The 17,360-nt window shown below is 43.8% G+C and overlaps 1 protein-coding gene across 1 annotated transcript in view; it reads left to right on the top strand.

The window, feature by feature from the left end:
* Nucleotides 1–17,148, top strand: part of LOC311124650 (adhesion G protein-coupled receptor B2-like) — a gene marked incomplete at both ends in the record, with an annotated part of 63,969 nt that extends 46,821 nt beyond the window's left edge. Inside the window, 2 exons of the mRNA XM_084198762.1 lie at nt 13,188–13,241; nt 16,963–17,148. Of these exons, the coding sequence (XP_084054888.1) occupies nt 13,188–13,241; nt 16,963–17,148 (240 nt within the window). The remainder of the gene's footprint in view (nt 1–13,187; nt 13,242–16,962) is intronic.
* Nucleotides 17,149–17,360: the final 212 nt, after the last annotated feature.

The following is a 17,360-nucleotide window of genomic DNA, read 5'->3' as shown; positions in this document are numbered from 1 at the left end:
AGATAGGGAACATACTAAGAGCTGATTAGATAGGGGACATACTAAGAGCTGATTAGATAGGGAACATACTAACAGCTTAGATAAGGAACACTAAGAGCTTAGATAGAGAACATACTAAGGGCTGGTTAGATAGAGAACATACTAAGAGCTTAGATAGGGAACATACTAAGAGCTGATTAGATAGGGGACATACTAAGAGCTTAGATAGGGAACATACTAAGAGCTGATTAGATAGGGAACATACTAAGAGCTGATTAGATAGGGAACATACTAAGGGCTGGTGAGATAGAGAACATACTAAGAGCTGATTAGATAGGGAACATACTGTACTAAGGGCTGATTAGATAGGGAACATACTAAGAGCTGATTAGATAGGGAACATACTAAGAGCTGATTAGATAGCGGACATACTAAGAGATGATTAGATAGGGAACATACTAAGAGCTGATTAGATAGGGAACATACTAAGAGCTGATTAGATAGGGAACATACTGTACTAAGGGCTGATTAGATAGGGAACATACTAAGAGCTGATTAGATAGGGGACATACTAAGGGCTGATTAGATAGGGAACATACTAAGAGCTTAGATAGGGAACATACTAAGAGCTGATTAGATAGGGAACATACTAAGGGCTGGTTAGATAGGGAACATACTAAGAGCTGATTAGATAGGGGACATACTAAGAGCTGATTAGATAGGGAACATACTAAGGGCTGGTTAGATAGGGAACATACTAAGAGCTGATTAGATAGGGAACATACTAAGAGCTGAATAGATAGGGAACATATTAAGAGCTGAATCCATACTTGAAATCCACACTTCTATCTCAATATTTTTGTACAAATCTTTCAATGATAGGTGGAAGTCTGAGTTACCTGCATGGATCTGAAGTTAGCATTCGACCCACAGTGACCCTCTTGAGGGCTGGCTAAAGTACATGGTATGACTATAATATCACTGAATAAAATATGAGGATGATGCTTCACTTTGCACTTAATGTTGCTTGAACTTCACACTGAACTCTGCACAAAATGTAGTCTGGTGTGAATCCCAAATGGCACCCTATTCCCTATATATTTGACCAGTGCCCTATGTGCCCTATTCAAAAGTAGTGCAATATAAAGGGAACAAGGTGCCATTTGGGATGTGACCCTGATGTTACGGTGATTAACACTGCACAGAATGTAGTGACCATCGATCACACATCCGTACGTGTAACTTCTGTTTTCAAATGCACTTTGATAATGTCACTTAAACGTATTAAAAACTATGTTTTTTCACCTTTAACCAGAGCTAACCTCGACTAAACCAATTTAATGTATTTTGTTTTAGTGGTTGAATGTTCAAATGCCTTAATGTTTTACTAATCCACTGTTTTATTGTGCCGGAGAGCAACAGAACTACCTCATAAACATTTCATAATATTTTTATTCCAAGGATAATGAGGGTTAGGGGGATGTGCAATGTCATCTTTTATCAGCCTTTTTGTGTGTGTGTGTGTGTGTGTGTGTGTTTATGTCTACATATTTGTCTGTGTGTGTTTGAGTGTGCTTGTCTTTGTGTGTGTGTACGTGTGACAGGGGGGTCTGCGTAGCCCCACACTAAGCGGGCCCTGCTCTACACTGACCTTCAGAGAGCCTATTTCATTCAGATTTCCACGACACACAGACACCTCATCTCCTGGAGCTACAGTATTTGTCCGGTACTTCAGGCAGTGATGAGTTATTCAGCCATGATAGGTGTACTTTCCCAAGGCATCTGCTGCTTCACATCTCATATACACTGGGAGCAGAGGGCGCACACACACACACACACACACACACACACACACACACACACACACACAGATACACACACATACACACACACACACACACACACACACACACACACACACACACACACACACACACACACACACACACACACACACACACACACACACACACACACACACACACACACACACACACACACACACACACACACATACACACACATACACACACACATACACTAATAACACACACACCTTGACACTTCCCAGGCAATAGCAGCAGCATCTGCCTTTGATTCTCATTTCCTGGACATCTTGATTAAATCATCACCGCCTAGCTCTCTCTCCAGTTATTACTGGGCAGCATATAGGACCAATCACAGAATACTGAGCCAAGCATATGTTTGCCAGTGTATTAGTCATTTGTAATAATTCTGTTCAGTACGATTCTAATCAAAGTATTTTGAGGCACTCTGACATATATACGCACACAAGTATATACTTTATAGTAGATTACACCGTTTTCAAATTAGGCAATAAACTTACCTTACCCAACAACATTGACAGAAAATCTATCATTTCCATGATAACTATCCAATGTGTTGTCAAATGTGTGATCAATGAAGACATCCTCTAAAATAATTTATGCAAAAAAAAACATAGGTGTACTGTCTGTAATCAAATGTATGAAATTAAATTAAACAAATAAAATGAATGAAAATAAAACATAACGTTTAGCACACATTAATTTGCATTAAGCCTGTCTTGAGCATTTGGCGATAACTTCTCATCCACATCACAGTGAATGTCCTCATTGTTCATGAACCGCGGGAAAACCCTTTTGGCATGGCGAATCCAAGCTTGACATTGGTCTGCATTGATGTCGTCGCATGCCTCATTCATGGCCAGAAGGAGGGTGGCACGCTCATGGGGATGGCGATCGTACACCTTCCACCTCCATGCTGAAAAAAAATCCTCAATAGGGTTAAGGAAAGGAGGGTATGGGTGCAGGTATAGGGTCACGAATTGGGGATGGGCTCGAAACCATGCCTGAAACACCTCTGCATGGTGTAACCTGACATAGTCCCACACAATGACATAGATGACCCCTTCACCTTGACAGGCCTGCTCAATAAAGAAGTGGTCAGATGACGCAGATGCTAAGCTACAGGACTGTTTTGCTAGCACAGACTGGAATATGTTCCGGGATTCTTCCGATGGCATTGAGGAGTACACCACATCAGTCACCGGCTTCATCAATAAGTGCATCGATGAGGTCATCCCTACAGTAACCGTACGTACATACCCCAACCACAAGCCATGGATTACAGGCAACATCCGCACTGAGCTAAAGGGTAGAGCTGCCGCTTTTAAGGAGCGGGACTCTAACCCGGACGCTTATAAGAAATCCCGCTATGCCCTCAGATGAACCATCAAACAGGCAAAGAGTCAATACAGGACTAAGATCGAATCGTACTACACCGGCTCCAACGCTCGTCAGATGTGGCAGGGCTTGCAAACTATTACAGACTAAAAAGGGAAGCACAGCCGCGAGCTGCCCAGTGACACGAGCCTACCAAACGAGCTAAATCACTTCCTTGCTCGCTTCGAGGCAAGCAACACTGAAGCATGCATGAGAGCATAAGCTGTTCCGGACGACTGTGTGATCACGCTCTCAGTAGCCGATGTGAGTAAGACCTTTAAACAGGTCAACATTCACAAGGCCGCACAGCCAGATGGATTACCAGGACGTGTACTCCGAGCATGCGCTGACCAACTGGCAAGTGTCTTCACTCACATTATCAACCTGTCCCTGACTGAGTCTGTAATACCAACATGTTTCAAGCAGACCACCATAGTCCCTGTGCCCAAGAACACTAAGATAACCTGCCTAAATGAATACAGACCCGTAGCACTCACGTCTGTAGCCATGAAGTGCTTTGAAAAGCTGGTCAAAGCTCACATCAACACCATTATCCCAGAAACCCTAGACCCACTCCAATTTGCCACCATTTGCCTTGATGACAGCTTTGCACACTCTTGGCATTTTCTCAACCAGCTTCATGAGGTAGTCACCTGGAATGCATTTCAATTAACAGGTGTGCCTTGTTCAAAGTTAATTTGTGGAATTTATTTCCTTTTAAATGCGTTTGAGCCAATCAGTTGTGTTGTGACAAGGTAGGGGGGGTATACAGGAGATAGCCCTATTTGGTAAAAGACCAAGTCCATATTATGGCAAGAACAGCTCAAGTAAGCAAAGAGAAACGACAGTCCATCATTACTTTAAGACATGAAGGTCAGTCAATATGGAAAATGTCAAGAACTTTGAAAGTTTCTTCAAGTGCAGTCGCAAAAACCATCAAGCGCTATGATGACACTGGCTCTCATGAGGACCGCCACAGGAATGGAAGACCCAGAGTTACCTCTGCTGCAGAGGGTAAGTTCATTAGAGCCTCAGAAATTGCAGCTCAAATAAATGCTTCACAGAGTTCAAGTAACAGACACATCTCAACATCAGCTGTTCAGAGGAGACTGTGTGAATCAGGCCTTCATGGTCGAATTGCTGCAAAGAAACCTCTACTAAAGGACACCAATAAGAAGAAGAGACTTGCTTGGGCCAAGAAACACGAGCAATGGACATTAGACTGGTGGAAATTTGTCATTTGGTCTGGAGTCCAAAAGTGAGATTATTGGTTCCAACCGCTGTGTCTTTGTGAGACGCGATGTGGGTGAATGGATGATCTCCGCATGTGTATTTCCCACCGTAAAGTATGGAGGAGGAGGTGTTATGGTGTGGGGGTGCTTTGCTGGTGACACTGTCTGTGATTTATTTAGAATTCAAGGCACATTTAACCAGCATGGCTACCACAGCCTTCTGCAGCGATACGCCATCCTATCTGTTTTGGACTTAGTGGGGCTATTTTACCAAGAAGGAGGGTGATGGAGTGTTGCATCAGATGACCTGGCCTCCACAATCACCCGACATAAACCAAATGGAGATGGTTTGGGATGAGTCGGACTGCAGAGTAAATGAAAAGCATCCAAAAAGTGCCCAGCATATGTGGGAACTCCTTCAAGACTGTTGGGAAAGCATTCCAGGTGAAGCTGGTTGAGAGAATGCCAAGAGTGTGCAAAGCTGTCATCAAGGCAAAGGGTGGCTATTTGAAGAATCTCAAATATAAAATATATTTTGATTTGTTTAACACTTTTTGTGTTACTACATGATTCCATATGTGTTATTTCATAGTTTTGATGTCTTCACTATTATTCTACAACGTAGAAAATAGTAAAATATAAAAAGAAAGAAAGAAAAATTGAATCAGTAGGTGTTCTTAAACTTTTGACCGGTAGTGTACATTTGATAAAGAACAGATGTTTTTTACTGCACTGCATCCATTAGAATACAGTAATTAGACAGTGCTGTTTAGATGTTAATAATTGCCCTGATATGGTATTAAAGTCAGCCCTTTGAAAGGCCAGCGTGACTCCTCCATCCGTAGCTGTCAACACAACACTTCTAAACCCACCCAGACACTCAGGCTTACTGTCCAGCAATGATGGTGATGATCTGTGTGTGTGTGTGTGTGTGTGTGTGTGTGTGTGTGTGTGTGTGTGTGTGTGTGTGTGTGTGTGTGTGTGTGTGTGTGTGTGTGTGTGTGTGTGTGTGTGTGTTTTTGTGTGTGTGAAAGAGCCGGGTGTGCATGTGCAAGTATGTTTGTGTCTTTGTCTAAATTGTGAAAGATCTCTGTGTGTGTATGTGTGTGTGTGTGTGTTTGGGTGTATGTGTGTGTGTGTGTGTTTGTGTGCATGTGTGTGTGTGTGTTTGGGTGTGTGTGTGTGTGTGTGTGTGTGTGTGTGTGTGTGTGTATGTGTGTGTGTGTGTTTGGGTGTGTGGAGTATATTAGTCTATAATTACAGATCTAGTAATGACATACATGTCTTATAATCACTGTAATATCTGCTTGTCTTAGCCCAATGACAGCTGGTGATTATCTCACCCACTCCCATATCCACTCTCTAAGCTCACTCCAGACTTAAGCATGGGTACTCTCATTTAGTGGGATACATATAATTACATCACATTATCCTGTCATGAAGGGAATTAAGTGTGTGTACTGTGCACTAGAGGATTAAAGTACCCTTAACCATATTAAAACACAATACTTAGTAGCTAACCAGAGACCCATTGAAAGTTGTGAGTGTGTTCAAACTCACTTGTTTTAAAGGGGAGAGTAGAGACATATTTTCCTATACTGAACTGTAAGTCACTTGAGGAAATAAAATTGTCAAACAATTTTGCCCTTGGAAAGGAAAACGGGACAATTTGGTTTGAATAAAGACAAAGTAAATAGCTGTATCTTTGAAACCCCTTTGAGTGAATCTCTTGTCAGAAACAATTATACAACAAATTGATTAACAAACCCCCAGTATAACGATCCTTTTCCTTCCAGCCTACCACAAAAAACACATCTACCTCAACTACTAACACCCCATTGCCTTAAAACAGCCTCTATCCACTCCAAAGTGCCAAACGCCCTCTATATCCCGTAACACCTCATTTCTGACCCCTGACCCTTACCCTCCGCACTAACCACAGAGGCCTGTGTTCACCCTCACAGGTGCCGCCTCTCCCGCCTCCGAGGCAAACTGAGCCGTCGTTAGCATGCAGAATGTCCCTGGTTTACAAAGAGAGTCAACGTAAGCATGCTAAACAACACACAAACCGTAGAACCCTTTAAATTCTAACCTTTCAATGACCCCTTTAGTAAAACCTCTCCTCAGCATTAGCCCTCCCCACAGTGCCGTTACTGTGTTTGAGGTCCCTAAAGATTAGTGATTGCCCCCTAGTGGTGTGGTGGTGTTGTTGACATCAATATGGTTAGAACCTTTCTACTGTACTTTTGTTGTTGGACCGTGTGAATGGTGTTGTCCAGGGCTGCATCCCCAATTGTACCCTATTCCCTTTAATAGTACACAACTTCTGACCAAGGTCCATAGAGCACTATATAGCGAATAGGGTGGCATTTAGGACATACCCCAGTCCAAATGAACTCCTAGCCTCTATGCCTAGTGATGCACTGAGTGAAGATCTGGAAAGATTAGATAGGTGGACGCAAGATGGTGGAAACATATCCTAGCCTTCAGGAAGATTGAGTATTTGCTACATGACTTACACTCATCTAATCATTCAGATCTAGGAGAAGTGCATGGATAGGGGTTAGTGGTTGATTTTGGACTGGGTATAAATCTGCCATGCTAGAAAGGCAGGATGGGAGATAACGTTGGCTATTTTGACGTGTGAACCTATACAGGTGTTGGATCTGTTTCAGTGAATCTACCTAAATAAGACCTAAACCCATTGAAATGAAAGTGATAAATCCATCCATAATAAGCCAATGAAACAATCAAACAGGTTTATTGTTGCACGGCAGGTAGCGTAGCGGCTAAGAGCATTGGGTCAATAACTGAAAAGGTCGCTGGTTCGAATCCCCGAGCCAACTAGGTGAAAAATCTATCTGTGGCCTTGAGCAAGGCAGTTAATCCTGTAAATTGCTTTTGATAAGAGCGTCTGTTAAATTAGTAAAATGTTTAAAATCCCCCCATAAACGTTTTTCTCCAGTCCATAAACTAGCAGAGATAAAGCCAGACACTGAAACAGCCCTGGCACCATGTGGTCTGTATGGGCAGGGAAGGCCTGTCATTGGTCAACGGTAAGAAAGCAAATGTGTGTGAGGAGATAAAGAATGCGGGTGTCAGTAGAGAAAGGTAGGGTCTGCCAATAGGCTGGCCACTGAACAGATGAGTGGATACCAGACAAATCACACACACACACACTGACACAGTCACGCACACATACACAGGAGCTGCAGCACACACACACCTACAAACACACAAACACTGGCATGTGAATATACACACACACACACAAACACACAAACACTGGCATGTGAATATACACACACACACACAAACACACAAACACTGGCATGTGAATATACACACACACACACACAAACACACTTGCTAAATAAACACATACACTCCGAGAAACCTGCTCACATATTCCACATGAACAAGCAAACACACACACACACACACACACACACTCCTATTCTGTTTCCCCATCGTATCCAATCTTGTGGCTGATGAGAGTGGTGGGCTTGTTAGTGGTCTCGAGCATTACCAGACATCTACCTACTCAGATACAATCCATCTCTCACAATCTCCTAATTCTCTCTCTCTCTCTCTCTCTCTCTCTCTCTCTCTCTCTCTCTCTCTCTCTCTCTCTCTCTCTCTCTCTTTCTCTCTCTCGTGCTACGGCTAGTGCCATCTGAAAAACAGTTCATCTCTAAGTGATGACAGAACCGCTAGCTTGGTAGCTACTTGCCGCGGCAGGGCCCATATGGCTGCAAATGGATGGAGCCCCTGTTCAATCTAGCCTCGGTAATGGAGACACTACAAACGAACCCTTCGGGGGCCCCTGGCTAGTGCAGGATAGAAGAGAGAGAGGGATGGGCGAGAAAGGGGTAGGCTGCCTGCTGAAATATGTATCAGCCGTAGCATCTGCGCTGATGTTTAGGTTCAGAATGGCTGCACATCGTTTCAGTCTCTGTCTCCATCACTTTACGTTACATAATGTATGTCTCTTACTCTCCTTCACTCTCCACTATTCTCTCTCTCTGTCACTTTCTCTCTGTCCCTACCTCTATCCTGTCTCTCTCTAGCTCTCTCTCTCTCTCTCTCTAGCTCTCTCTCTCTCTCTAGCTCTCTCTCTCTCTCTCTCTTTCTCTCTCTGTCGTTCTCTCTCTGTCCCTACCTCTATCCTGTCTCTCTCTAGCTCTCTCTCTTTCTCTCTCCCCACTCACTATCTCTCGCTGTCTACCTCTCTTTCTCCCCCATCTCTCTCTCTGTTACCCAGGGTTCAAAAGGTGAATGCAGTGCCCAGCCAAGCGTTGACAGATGCACTCTAAGTTTGTGTGTGTATTTGTTGTGTGTGTGTGTGTGTGTGTTTGTGTGTGTATGCGTGTGTGCCTGCGTGTATGTGTGTGTGTGTTTGTGTGTGTGTGTGTGTGTGCATGTGTGTGTGTGTGCCTGCGTGTATGTGTGTGTGTGTACAGTATATGTGTGTGTTTGCATGCTTGTGTGTGTGTGTGTGTGCTCAGTTGTACGGTACAACAGCCGAGCTGATGCATATTTCATCTCTCAAATGGGCTGTGTTTCTTCCTCTCCCTCTGATTTGCTGTGAGGGAAATGAAGCGTGTTCTGGTCTCTCCAGACAGACAGATGATGTTTCAGAGTTGTGTAGAGCTCAGTGAGGCGGAGAGGAAATAAGTACTTCTACTTGATCGTGTTTTTATCCATGGTGATTTGAAATGGATGCAGTTACTCTCTGCAGTGCAGTTGATATGGCGTGTGTGTGTGTTTGTTTGGATTATAAGAATAAATTAATCAATTAAACAATCAATTAATAAATTAATCAATTTATCAACTGTAGGTCAGATCCATGTTACCATGTAACAGACATATATAGCACCATGGGGTGAGTAGCAGACCTAATTTGACCTTTTGGTTCGGTTCCAGCGTTTTTCCAAAGTTTATCTATTTATGACTGTGTTATTGAAATGCTAGCAATAGTGTTGCCTCCGCAAAGGGAAATTGTGCCAATCATAGTCACAATAATGTGAGGGTGACTCAGGTTAAGCTGAGGTGTCTAATTTTGACAAAGATCTAGGGGTTATTGAGTCAGTGAGGGCAATTTGACTGCACTACCGAACCCTTAGGTCCTTAACTCAATTTGCTGCCATCGAGCTAAATGGCTCTAAAGTATCTAAATCTCTCTCTCTCTTTTTCGTCCTCTCCTCCCTCCCTCCATCTCATTCTCTCTTCCATTCGTCCTCATGGACTGACATTTCTCCTCCTCTTTCTCTCTCCCTCTCTCTATTTCCCTAATTTCCTTGTTTGTTTCCCTCTAAATTCAGCCCACAATTGAGGCATTAATTTACTAATGATTTCCTCTCATTAGTGTTTTTTTTATTATTTTCATGCCCCCTTCCTCTGCGCCCAGTATACACTCATCATCTGTTTTCTCCCTTCCACACAAATTGGCCATAAAAATCCAAGGGCTGGTGCAGTGTAATGTAGCGTAGCCTAGCGTTAGTATAGCATAGCGCGCTAGCTCTCCCTGGCTCTATCAATGAGGAGACAGACCAGGCTGGAACGAAGCTAACGCTAGCTCTGATGCGCACTAAGGGGCACGATGCTAATGTATCTCATTGAGTGTCCTTGGGCCAATTAGGAGGTGAGGGGGAAAGGGCTGAGTCACTCGCTGGAACTGTTTATGGACGAGAAACTACAACGTAACCCTGCATAGGACTGCAGCGGTTGTCTGATCTCTCGTTTGTTAGCAATGTGTAGCCTTTAATATAATGTTTCTGTGCTGCATTCACTGGTTAAGTCCCTTTGAAGACCCATATTACTGCAACACAAACCTAGTTTATTATTCCACTTGAGGGTTAGTTGTACTCCAACGTAGTTTGGCCAATCAGTGACTGTTTCTAAGCTTGTGTAATAGGGCCTTGATGCAGAATAATGATTCTATGATTGTTTGTGGTAATGGTAAGATATCTCTAAAAGAGTTAATCTAACGTTGACATGCTTAGTTACAAAATGGAAATATGAACTCATGGCTTTGTAGGCCTACAGGCAGGAGGGATTTGTAATGAGATTTTAAAGAGAAATAGGGGTATATAGGCATGGGACACTCAGAGAGAGAGCGAGAGAGAGAGAGAGAGAGAGAGAGAGAGAGAGAGACTTGATTATTAACTTGTGAGTGACCACCTGATCCCTGGTAGCTTCTGGTTGGTTTAGAGACCCAAAGCCCACTGTTGCCTCATCAGAACCCAGAACAATTCTATCTACTTCCTGTATTATTACCTGTTCCTCTGGTACCCACTGACCTCTGGCCCGGGCTTCACATGCTTGGCCTCGCTTGCTGTCCAATGGTCCTTCTGTTTATATAATCATTTATCAGTCTTCTAATGTATTTATTTATTCATCATTTTAATTTGATGTCTGTGAGTAACTGACTAGCTGTCTGTTTCTCGATGGGACGTTGTTAATCCATTGCCTCTTTTTGTTTGCTTTTGTTTTGTTTGTTTTGTATGTTGTCTGGGTTGGGCTTTGTCATGCTTGGTGCTGCATGTTTCTCTGTCTTAGTTTGACTGTAGCCAGGCAGCAAGCAGAACCAAGGGCAGAAAACACCAGAAAGGTAAACCCCTCTCACCCCACTTCATCGCCCTATAGTTTGTGCTCTTACCAGGGGTATACTCTTGGGGGTCTGGCTGTGTGTTCTCTCCACTCCATACCATGGTAGAGTTCTCTAGAGACAAATAGATAGATGACCATAGATCTGTAGATCTACTAGTGTGTGACTGTGTGACTGTGTTTAGAACATACTGGCCCCACGGGGGGCCAGTATGAAAAAAAAAAAAATAATAATAATAATGTATGCACTAACTGTAAGTCGCTCTGGATAAGAGCGTCTGCTAAATGACGTAAATGTAAATGTAAATGTATCTGTACTGATACCCCTGTCTCCTTTCCACCTGAACATTGTGTGATGCTTGTAGGTTTCTCTGATGCTTGTAAGTCTCTCTGACCACTTCCTTTGTATATTTTCTTCTCTTTGTGAACTTTGACATGTGATGTCACTGTGATGTCACTGTGATGTCACGTCCTGCTTGTATGACGGTGGAGGTGGTGATGCTGTTGGTTGGTTTCCCTCGTGTTGTTTTCCTCATTGGATGTTGTTAGACCAATGGGATTTAGAAGCAGGATGGTAGAAAGAGAGGAGCTGATGAGAGAGAGATGCCAGAAAGAGAGGAGCTGATGAGAGAGAGAGGACAGAAAGAGAGGAGCTGATGAGAGAGAGAGAGAGAGAGAGAGAGAGGGAGATGACAGAAGGAGAGAAGCTGATGAGAGGGAGAGAGAGGTGACAGAAAGAGATAAGCTGATGAGGGAGAAAGAGAGAGATGACAGAAAGAGAGAAGCTGATGAGGGAGAGAGAGAGCTGACAGAAAGAGAGAAGCTGATGAGAGGGAGAGAGATGACAGAAAGAGAGAAGCTGATGAGGGGAGAGAGAGAGATACAGAAGGAGAGAAGCTGATGAGAAGGAGAGATGACAGAAAGAGAGAAGCTGGTGAGAGAAGAGAGAGAGGAGAGAGAGAGAGAGAGAGAGAGAGAGAGAGAGAGAGAGAGAGATGATAAAACAGCACAGGAGAGAAAGCAAGAGCAAAGGATAAAGTGAAAGTAGGAAGTAGGGGAGTGACAGAGTGATAGAGGGAAGGGCAGGTAGATACGGAGGGGGGAGGTTTTAAGATGTTCTCCTAGCCCTCCCTTCTCCCTCTCTCTGCCATGTCATCCCTCTCCTTTCTTTGACCACTCTCTCTCACTCCTTTGACCACTCTCTCTCTCTCTCTCTCTCTTCTTCTCTCTCTCTCTCTCTCTCTCTCTCTCTCTTCTCTCTCTCTCTCTCTCTCTCTCTCTCTCTCTCTCTCTCTCTCTCTCTCTCTCTCTCTCTCTCTCTCTCTCTCTCTCTCTCTCTCTCTCTCTCTCTCTCTCTCTCTGTCTCTCCATTGCCAGTGACCAGAATTGCCATAACCTTCTTCATTCTTATAATTAGATTAGCAAAGGCATAGCTTTTACACATTTCCAACTGTGTGTATGTTTCTTGCAGTGTGTGTCTGTGGTGTTTCACTGTGCATTGTGTGTGTCTGTGGTGTTTCACTTTGCAGTGTGTATGTCTGTGATGTTTCACTGTGCAGTGTGTACGTCTGTGGTGGTTCACTGTGCAGTGTGTGTCTGTGGTGTTTCACTGTGTAGTGTGTACGTCTGTGGTGGTTCACTGTGCAGTGTGTGTCTGTGGTGTTTCACTGTGTAGTGTGTGTCTGTGGTGTTTCACTGTGCAGTGTGTATGTCTGTGGTGGTTGAATGAGGATGAATGGCAGAGGATGAATGTGAGAGGATGAATGGGAGAGGATGAACGTGAGAGGATGAATGTGAGAGGATGAGTGTGAGAGGATGAATGTGAGAGGATGAATGTGAGAGGATGAATGTGAGAGGATGAATGTGAGAGGATGAACGTGAGAGGATGAACGTGAGAGGATGAATGGGAGAGGATGAACGTGAGAGGATGAACGGGAGAGGATGAATGTGAGAGGATGAATGTGAGAGGATGAATGATAGAAAGGGAGACTATGTAAAGCTGAGAGCCCCTGGAGGTAGAAGAACAACATTGTTGTTGTTTCAGGGCAGAGCTGTCAGTGACTGTGATTCCCCTCTCTTCTCTCTCTGTCTTTCTCTCTCCTCCCTCCTCTTCTCTTTGTCCCTCTCCATCATATCGCAACAGAGGGAAAGGCAATGGAGCATTTCGTCTGCCGGAGGTGAAAATAACTCTTTGAGTGTAAGTAGAAGAGAAGTGGCAGGCAGAGAGAGAGAGAGAGAGAGAGAGAGAGACAGGGGGGGGGGGAGAGGGAAGGAGAGAGAGCTGGACTGAGGGAGGCAGAGAGAGAGGGAGATGGAGGGAGATGGAGGGAGAGAACAGGAGAGCGTAGGCTAGGCACACACCAGCAGCACAATCGCGTTAGCATAGTCTGCCGGGGATAAAGTTAGGCTTGACTGAAGCATTACCCAGATTTCTGCATTACAAAATGTTCCTTCGTTTAGCATGCAAATTGCCTCCCAGATTAAGCTTTTAGAATTCCAGTCCGAGACGACGCAGGGAGAATTATAATCAGGCTAATATCGCCTCCTGGTGGTCAGTGCTGTCACAACAGGCAGAGTCACAACAGGCTGTGTGAGGACCACTATAGAAAATCATGGTGTGTGTGTGTGTGTTTTCTAAGATAAATGAGCAGACCTAGTTAGTATTTGATAAAGAGAGCGGTAGATGGGAAAGACAGAATGGAGAGACCGACAGAGGGTGAGCAAAAAAGAAATGGAAAGAGAGGATGCAGAGAGAAATAAAGGGATAGCAGGAGCGTGTTAAGGTGGGGCATGAACAGCATGACTCTGCTTATATTGGCCAATGTTCTTCAATCTCCGCCATCTGACACACACTGATACACACACACACACACACACACACAGATACAAACACACACACACTGATACACACATACAGATACACACACAAAGCAAGGGGCTGGGCCCACGGGCGTGTAACAGCGCCATTGATTTCATCCAAATTGACTCGGATACGCATTCAGACACACAATTCATTGTCATCAGAGGGGGTAGGAGGAAGAGGACCAGGGGTTGCCTGCCAGTGAATCCATTTAGACAGATTTGGGAGGTGCTTTTCAAATTGTCCACCTCAGGTGGTCGTTGGCAATAGCAATAACAACATACTACATCAGAGATTGTATAGAAGCAAGAGACTCTTTTTTCTTACTTTATTTTATTTTATTATATATATTGTATTTTTTTGCAAATAGTTTTCTTACTTAGTTAAAAAATAATTCTGCTTTGTTGGTTAAGGGCTTGTAAGTAAGCATTCACAGTAAGGTCTACACCTGTTGTATTCTGAGTGGCACAGTGGTCTAAGGCACTGCATCGCAGTGCTAGCTGTGCCACTAGAGATCCTGGTTTGAATCCAGGCTCTGTCGCAGCCGGCCGCGACCGGGAGACTCATGGGCGGCGCACAATTGGCCCAGGGTAGGGGAGGGAATGGCCGGCAGGGATTTAGCTCAGTTGGTAGAGCATGGCGTTTGCAACGCCAGCGTTGTGGGTTCGATTTCCACGGGGGGCCAGTATGGAAAAAATATATAATAAAAAAACAAAAAAACATGTATTCACTAACTGTAAGTCGCTCTGGATAAGAGCGTCTGCTAAATGACTAAAATGTAAATGTTACAAATAACATTTGATTTGATTTTATGTGACATTATAGTCATTGGTTAAAGCCATCCAACCAACTCTTACCATGAGGAAATCACCTACAGTGGGTTATCTTCCTCCCCCTCTAATATCTACGCTACAGAAGAAGGGCTTACCAACGAAAACTTCCAAAAGGACTAATTCGAGGCAGTGACTGTCCATGAACCTATCTATGCTACAGAGTTCTGTGTGATGAAGTCATTTTTATTTTACCTTTATTTAACTAGGCAAGTCAGTTAAGAACAAAATTCTTATTTACAATGATGGCCTACACCTGCATAACGCTGGGCCAATTGTGCGCCGCCCTATAGGACTCCCAATCACGGCCGGTTGTGATACAGCCTGGAATCGAACCAGTGGGTCTGTAGAGATGTCACAAGCACTGAGATGCAGTGCCTTAGACCACTGCGCCACTCGGGAGCCCATAATAAGCGTAATTTAATTGGACATTACAAATGGTTCACCTCAGGATTCTCTGACTCTGGTCCAACATTATGGCATTATGGGGTATTGTGTGTTGATTGATGAGAAACAAAATCAATTTAAACCATTTTGAATTCAGGCTGTAACACAACAAAATGTGGAATAAGTCAAGGGGTATGAATACTTTCTCAAGGCACTGTAGCTACTGGCTTGCTGGGTGGGCAGGGTTTTGATCCAGCCCTGCAGCAACACACCTGATTCAGCTAATTATGGCCCAGAGGGAAGACTTTGATTAGTTGAACATTCCAATTAGGTGTGTTACTGCAGGGCTTGAACAAAAGCCTGCACACCTAGTAGTTTTCCAGGAGAATTGGAGAGAACCCTGGTCCAGGTCCATCCATTTAGCCACTGTTGCACCCATAGAAATGGAAGCATTCTAGATTCTAGAAGATAGATAGATAGATAGATAGATAGATAGATAGATAGATAGATAGATAGATAGATAGATAGATAGATAGATAGATAGATAGATAGATAGATAGATAGATAGATAGATAGATAGATAGATAGATAGATAGATAGATAGATAGATAGATAGATAGATAGATAGATAGACAGGCTGAGTCCGGTGAGAGCCAGGGCAGATTGATTGGGAGATATTGGAGATGATAGCAGGGGATAAAGCAGGTAGCGTTGAACTAAAAAAACTAAGAGAAAAGTACGAGAATGCGTTATTTTATGAAATAGAGATTATAATGCTAACGATGAGCTTATGCTAGCAGAGTATCTGTGCTCGATTTTATTTTATTTTAAATTTTACCCCCTTTATCTCCTAATTTTGTGATCTTGTCTCATCGCTGCAACTCCCCAACGGGCTCGGTAGAGGTGAAGGTCGAGTCATTCTTAACACCCGCTCGCTTAACCCGGAAGCCAGCTGTGTCAGAGGAAACACTGTTCAACTGATGACCGAAGTCAGCCTGCAGGCACCCGGCCTGCCACAAGGAGTCGCTAGAGCGCGATGAGCCAAGTAAAGACCCCACGGCCAAACACTCCCCTAACCGGGACGATCCTGGGCCAATTGTGTGCCACCCTATGGGACTCCCGGTCACGGCCGGTAATGACAGTGACGCTGCAACACTGCGATGCAGTGCCATAGACGGATACGCAGCTCAGTTTGTGACATTAGCATTCATGTGGTGTGGTCAGGTGCTTTTTCTTAAGTAAGGTTGTTATCTAGTTTGAAGCATTTCAATGAACTGGATTATACCAGTCTGTAACATGCCTTTCAATTCAAAGTTGCCATACCTAGACACACAGATGAGGTGTGTTGCTATGATACACCATTAATGTGCCTCTGAAGAGTAAACACACACACACAAACAAACACAATGACGCACTATATGGTGGGTTGAAGGGTAGGTTTGGGATTTGCTCTTAGTTATTAGCAATAAGCTTGTTCGGAAGTATCCCCATGGATTGATAAACAGCCAGTCTCCTTGGTGGGTTTTTCCTGAGGCGAATACTGTAGGATCAGCTTCACCGTTAGGGGTTTAACATGCAAAAACTGAACTTAGATCAGTGACTAGGGGCAACTCCATCTCTCTCCAGGAGGCCACAGATATAAGATCAGTTAACCCAAATCCTAACTTTAACCATTAAGGATACAAATCTCAAAACAGACGTTAGATCAACTAGCCAGGTGAAGTTTCACCCTGCTCCATTGTTTAATAATAATAATAAAAAATAAGCATTCATTGCACACAGAAATCAAAAAGATCTGACGCTCCATTTCTCCTGTGTGTTTGACCTTTGACCCTGTGCAGGACAAGTCGACCCCAAGCCAAGATGACCAGCACTCCTGGGACAGCTTTAAGACCATGACCCCTGAGCTGTCCATCGTGCCAGGGCAGCAGAAGGACAGGATGGAGCTGCAAAACAAGACCACCTGGGACACCTCGTCTGCCAACACACCCGACACGTCCGAGGGGGACTTCCAGACCGAAGTGTGATGAGACAGAGAAACACACACACACACATACAAAAAAACACACACACACACATACAGAAACACACATACACACACATACAGAAACACAGTTAACACATATTCACACACACACAGAAATGCAAAAACAGGTACATTAAGAATCAGAGAAACACACACATACACACACATAACCACAAACACACCGGTTCAAGCGTAGACACACAGGTACCAACA

The sequence above is a fragment of the Coregonus lavaretus genome (assembly GCF_964263955.1).
Source record: "Coregonus lavaretus genome assembly, contig: HAP1_SCAFFOLD_3038, whole genome shotgun sequence".
Taxonomy (NCBI): Eukaryota; Metazoa; Chordata; class Actinopteri; order Salmoniformes; family Salmonidae; genus Coregonus; species Coregonus lavaretus.
This window is presented reverse-complemented; position numbering and strand designations above follow the sequence as displayed.